Raw genomic sequence first — 6,845 nt, 5'->3', positions numbered from 1 at the left:
ATGTGTGTATGCATGTATGTATGTATGTATGTATGTACGTACGTACGTGTGTTTGTATGTATGTATGTATGTGTGTATGTATGTATGTATGTATGTATGTATGTATGTATGTACGTACGTGTGTATGTATGTATGTATGTATGTGTGTGTATGTATGTATGTATGTATGTATGTACGTACGTACGTGTGTATTTATGTATGTGTGTATGTATATGTATACGTATACGTATGTGTATATGGGTGTGTTTATGTGTAAGTGTATGCGTAAGCGTATGTGTTTGCGAAAAACTGTTTTTTTGTGAAATATGTCTGCTCAGAGACTGCTGTCGTTGCGAAATAACTTGAAAGAGTCGAGGGTACCTATGAATGTGTAACTACGGAAGTACACTTCCAGGCATAGGTACTCGAATTAATTTGTGATTTTTTAAAACTGTATAGTAGATAGATGACATATCTATACTATACAGTTTTCAAAAAAAAAAAATCATACAAATGGACTCGAGCATGCCTATGATTCAAAATACCTGTCGTTCTAGTCTAGCTAGCTGCTAAACCTCGGGTTTTGTTCCGATACAACACGACAAGTGACCGAAGGTCGCCTTTGAGGGTGAAACAAACACCCGAGTCGTTTCGCGCTCAAAGCGAACTTCGTTAATAGCTTGTCGTATATATCGGAAGAAAGCCAGAACGTCTATACTCATCCTACTAGACTTACGCCATCTACGACAGATCCCGTGTTAAGTTCCTGCCCACAATGCAGTGCTGAGGTAAATAAACATTTAAACAACTTCCTGTTCTCAATGAGCCCTTTCATCGCTCACAATCACAAACAGTAGCTCTGGTAAACATCTCCGAAGCTTCGGAGTTCCTCGACCAGAACAGTTCTTTTTTAAAACCTCTGGCCATTGAAACCTGACCCAATGTCTCACCGTGCGAAATTCAAGGCATTCTTCCCTGGCGAACAACTTTATTCTCCGCCATCACAACAACCATGGTCCAGCGATCCACGGTCTTCAAGTTCCGAGTTCACATACAGTCCTGAAGGTCAGTGTACACAAATGTATATCACTATCATGGTATAAATGTACGCATACAAGTTAGACACTATTCAAAATAAACTTAGTACTACAGTAATATCTCACGATTCAGAGAAAATCAATTGTTTGTTTGTTTAGCTTTAGCATACTCTTTTGATGACAAGGGTGCAAATGGCTATAACATCCATATCAAGTGCTTTACTTCAGTCTTACTCATTGTAATATGAATGCTATAAACGAGTGTAACACCTAGAGAAATAGCTGCAATAATTGTAGCGTCTTGTTGCGGTTTTGTGTTTTTTTTTCGTCTGTTTTGGTGACTTTTTAAGTTTTTGTGTTTAACCCGCACATTAGGTGCGGGTTAAACACAAAAACTTAAAAAGTCACCAAAACAGACAAAAAAAACCACAAAACCGCAACAAGACGCTACAATTATTGCAGCTAATAGAGAAAGTGCTTTACTTCAGTGTTGTAATATAAATGCTATAAACAAGTGTAGCACATAGAGAAAGTGCTTTACACTGTTACTCATTGTAATATGAATGCTATAAATGAGTGTATCACATAGAGAAAGTGTTTTACTTCAGTGTTGTAATATGAATGCTATAAACAAGTGTAGCACATACAGAAAGTGTTTTACACTGTTACTCATTGTAATATGAATGCTATAAACGAGTGTAGCACATAGAGAAAGTGCTTTACTTCAGTGTTGTATAACTGTATATATGGCAGTGTTGATATAAACATTATGTATCAAGGCATGCATACACTTGAGAATGCTGTTAATGTGTACTATACATGTATGTTAGTCTAATGGCAATCTGTTGTTTCTTAAATATCAAAATTCGATGAGACTTTCAGATCCTTAAAAACAACGAATAGCCACTAGACACTGTGTATGTTGTCAACTGGTCAAAATCCTGGTGTAAATCTTTTGGGATGTGTGTATTACTTCATTTGTATTGTTTATATTTATTTACAGATTGTGATGTTGTATGGGTAGAAGTCAAACGTTGTAATCAACTGATGCAGCTCAGAGATTGTTTTGAAGAATCCACTCAAGAAATGTTGCAGAAATTTGAAAATGATTTATTGCTTATACGAGGTATATTTTGTAATTATATCCCCTGAATAGATTTTGTCATCTTTAGGCCACGTGTCAATGTGTTCCCCCTTGGGTAGATTTCAAGGATGGTGGTCACTTTGCATAATATTTTACATATAAATAACATAGTAATTTGCATAATTAATACAAGTGTACTAAAGACAGAAATAAATCTGACTGGACTTTTAGTATAAGTTGATAGCAGTAATCAATATGAAAGGCAGAAATAAGTCTGACTGGACTTTTACTTTAAGTTTATAGTAGTATTCAATACCAGTGTACTAAAGACAGAAATAAGTCTGACTGGACTTTTCCTAATCAATACAAGTGTACTAAAGGTAGAAATAAGTCTGACTGGACTTTTCCTTTAAGTTGATAGCAGTAATCAATACAAGTGTACTAAAGACAGAAATAAGTCTGACTGGACTTTTCCTTTAAGTTTATAGCAGTAATCAATACAAGTGTACTAAAGACAGAAATAAGTCTGACTGGACTTTTCCTAATCAATACAAGTGTACTAAAGGTAGAAATAAGTCTGACTGGACTTTTCCTTTAAGTTGATAGCAGTAATCAATACAAGTGTACTAAAGACAGAAATAAGTCTGACTGGACTTTTCCTTTAAGTTGATAGCAGTAATCAATACAAGTGTACTAAAGACAGAAATAAGTCTGACTGGACTTTTCCTTTAAGTTGATAGCAGTAATCAATACAAGTGTACTAAAGACAGAAATAAGTCTGACTGGACTTTTCCTTTAAGTTGATAGCAGTAATCAATACAAGTGTACTGAAGACAGAAATAAGTCTGACTGGAGATTTACTTTATAAAGTTGATACTTATAGCAGTAATAAAGTGTACGAGAGATGGAAACAAGTCTGACTGGACTTTTCCTTAATGACAACACATTTAATTGTAATACCCTGTATGCGTAATACAATTCAAAATAAGGCTGGAAGGTAACATACCATGAAATGATAAATTTTCACTCTATCGTGCAATTCATGGATTGTCGGTGGCCAATTTGTAATTCTCAGCACTCAGGAGTTAGAATTCGAACCCACAGGTCTGTATGTAAGAAGGGTGATCTTACTTTGACGCCTCTTTAAGGTGGCCATATGGATGAGGATTGTGTATTTATTTTGGATTTTTAATTTTATTATGGCTTAGTATTTTAAAAATCAATGTGAAACAACATTGACCAAGTCTGTGTTTGTAACTCAATACATTGTAAAAAGCTAAAAGGTGTGTAAAAAAGTTTGTTATTGTACATACAATAACAAACATTTTACACATTTATTAATGTTTTGCAAATGTATTGAATTACAAACACAGACTTGTCATATGTCATTTCACATTGATTTTTCAAGTAGGAAGCTATGGTAAAATTGTTTTATAAATCAAATATCCAAAAAAATACACCGATTCTCATCCATATAGCCACTTTAAGACAGACAGACCTGGTGGTTACAACACACATTTTCTCAAGGTATTCCTGTTCTCTTATGCTTTATCAACACTAGGGTACCACAACACTACTAAGTGCTGACCATTCAAGAAATTTCCACATTTGCAGGGCTCAAAAATTAACTTTTTTCTTTGGTAGTCTTAGTGGGCTACCAATTTCAGAAAGTAAGAAACAGGGTTCCTGTATTAGAAATATGTTTGTTATTCATATACTTTCATGTCCGTAAATCTTCCATCCTTTAAATCATCACATAATCAGTGGTAGCCTGAGTCGGTTACCAGCTGCAAATTATGGTAGCCCCATGACAAGAATTGGTAGTCTGTGGACATGGGACTACCAGCTACAAATTATGGTAGTCCCATGACAAGAATTGGTAGTCTGTGGACACAGGACTACCAGCTGCAAATTATGGTAGTCCCATGACAAGAATTGGTAGTCTGTGCAAACTGGACTACTGTTAAATTTGAGCCCTGGTTTGGACAAATAAAAATAATCATTATTAAATATCTTTTTTGTTCTTTATTTTGATTTCGCAGAGAAGACATGTATTCTGAATTTTTTACATCAGTGTGGTGCAATCCAAATATCCCTTGCTTCGGTTAGAGAAAGGTCACGTCATTCGACAGTGGAACGAAGAAATGTCAGCTGTGATACAAGTAATGCGAGTAATGATAACATCAGAAGTGACAGAGGTGTTGCAGATCACAGCCAATCACATCGGTTATATGCCCAACCATTAGAACCTAGAATCAGAGTGTGTGATAATAGTCAAGGCGTTGAATTTGAATCACATCAGTCGATCCTCAGAAAGCCTTGTTCAAGTATAATACCATCGTATTTCCACCAGACGCACACTGATGATAGTGTCTGCGAAACTGAACATCAGAAACCAAACGACAAAGAAGATGCAAATGACTGGCATAGTTTTTCGCAGTCGTCTGCTTTTGTTGCATCGTCACACAAACGTAGACTTTCTAGCACCAACAATACGTCGCTAAGAGAGGAAGACGAAGCTGAAGAACTGAGAGCGGTTGAACAAGAAGAATTTGCACCTAAAACAAGTACGATTAATGTTGTGCAAAGTTTTAATCCTGAAATAATCAAACTAGACCCTTCAATTGACGAGGCAGTTCCTTCGCAAAGTACAGATGTTCTCCCAAGTCAAGACTTTGAAACCATGGTGACCTCTCCTACATTCAATCAACAAACATCAGAGTTAGGTCATGGGTCAGAGTTAGGTCATGGGTCAGAGTTAGGTCATGTGTCGGAGTTAGGTCATTCATCTGCAGCGTTCTTGTATTCTGAAGCCACACGTCTGCAAGATCACCAAAAAGCATTCTCTGTAGGTCAGACACGCAGGAAATATATCCGAAAGAACCGCAACGACTTTAGTCAGTTCAAAGCATGGCTTGTATGTCAGGCTAATGAGAATCGTGACCCCGAAGACATACCAGCCGCAAATCTAAACGTCTATTTAGCTACATTCTTCTATAGTACGATAAAACGAAATGGCGAGGACTACGACCCGACAACACTACAAGGTTTCTTTAACTCCATTGACAGATATCTACGTGAAAAAAACTACCCACAAAGCATCAAAACAGATTTCGAATTCGATGAGACTCGACGTGTGCTTTTAGCGAGGAAACGCAAACTATATTCAAAAGACAATAAATTTAAACGTCAGAGGCCAAAACCGAACTTACCTGCGACATTGTAAGTCAAGAAAATAATGTGGAAATAGAAATATGATATTTTGAACTTCTTTGTTTATCAAATTTGTATTTAGTAAAATTACGACTGTGGAAACTGAGGTTTCAGCTTCCCTAGATATATACAAATTAAAATTATTGTTGTGACATGTTGATACAAGTTGTTCAAGTTACATACTCAACTCGCTGGGGAGCATACAATCCATTGCAGCTTTTATAAGCACATAGGTTTAAAGTGGCCATATGAATGAGAATTTGGTATTTATTTTGGATTTTTATTTGATAAAACAGCTTCACTATGTTTTTCTACTTGAAAAAATAATGTGAAATAACATATACCAAGTCCATGTTCATAACTCAATACATAGCAAAAAGATGCAAAAAGTGCAAAAAGTTTGTTATTGTACGTACAATAACAAACAATTTACACATTGTTTAATGTTTTGCAGTTTATTGAGTTGTGAATATAGACTTGGTATATGTTATTTCACATTATTTTTCAAGTAGAAAAACATAGTGAAGCTGTTTTATCGAATAAAATTCCAAAATAAATACCAAATTCTCATCCATATGGCCACTTTTAAGTATTCACATTGCAACCTCTATCCTACCAAGTCCTTTACAACTGAGGCACAGTCGTGGTTTAAATCTTGCCCAAGGACATTAGCCACTCAGAAACAAACGCAGTGATGGGGCTTGAACCTGTAACCTGCAGATTCCTAGCTGGCAACTCTAGCCATTTACCAATCATAACTCCACAGTGATATCTTTAGTTTACGTCTATCTTTGTAAGCTGAACACTGTGTTTTCTGAGTAATACTACAACTACAGACTTCAGATCATTGATGAACGGAACATTGTACAAACAGGGAAAAATAAACAACAGAACTGGATTAATAGCACTTGGCGCAGCATGTTGGAACAGTACAGAGACTTGTGTTACACACCATGGTTTGGTCGGAACAGTTTTATGACCTCTTTATGTGTATATGAATTGCCAGAGGAACTGAAGACTTGTTTGTAAATGTGAACTATTATGTAAAGTGGCCATAAAACTGTCCATCAAATGATGGAATGTAATACAAGTCTCTGTACTTCCAACATGCTGTGCCAAGTGTTATTAATCAAATACTGTTGTTCCGTTCCTTGTTTGTAACAGGTTCCATTTGTTCATGGTCTGATGTCAGCAGCTGTAGATATCATTGTATCTCTGACCACAATCTACTGAAGGAAATGGAGAATACTAGTATGTTTGTCTATTCATTCAAGCAATTCCATTGTTGGCCATATAGTATGAACCTGTCACATCCCACTGACATGGATCAGGGTTATTTTCAGTTTTTTATTATCAAGTTTTCAGTGCCCTTCAACAAGAGAAGTAAACTTGGAGACAAGCGTGGCAACAAATGCTATGTACTAGAAATGTGTCAACATCTGTATAAACATATTTATTTAGTCTATTATCAGTATATTGCTGAGGTAGGGTAACTGCAGTTATAGCTAAAATGATGTAGGCTTGGTGTTTCA

General features: G+C 36.0%; 1 protein-coding gene across 1 annotated transcript; it reads left to right on the top strand.

Moving 5' to 3' along the window:
• The first annotated feature begins 819 nt into the window (after positions 1-819).
• On the top strand, positions 820-5,602 carry LOC144450281 (uncharacterized). The gene is made up of 3 exons (XM_078140880.1): positions 820-1,044; positions 2,020-2,142; positions 4,143-5,602. The coding sequence occupies exons 1-3, from the start codon at positions 921-923 to the stop codon at positions 5,324-5,326; spliced, it is 1,431 nt and encodes a 476-aa protein (XP_077997006.1). The 5' UTR covers positions 820-920; the 3' UTR covers positions 5,327-5,602.
• Positions 5,603-6,845: the final 1,243 nt, after the last annotated feature.

Source organism: Glandiceps talaboti, chromosome 19 (genome assembly GCF_964340395.1).
Source record: "Glandiceps talaboti chromosome 19, keGlaTala1.1, whole genome shotgun sequence".
In the NCBI taxonomy this organism is placed as follows: Eukaryota; Metazoa; Hemichordata; class Enteropneusta; family Spengelidae; genus Glandiceps; species Glandiceps talaboti.
This window is presented reverse-complemented; position numbering and strand designations above follow the sequence as displayed.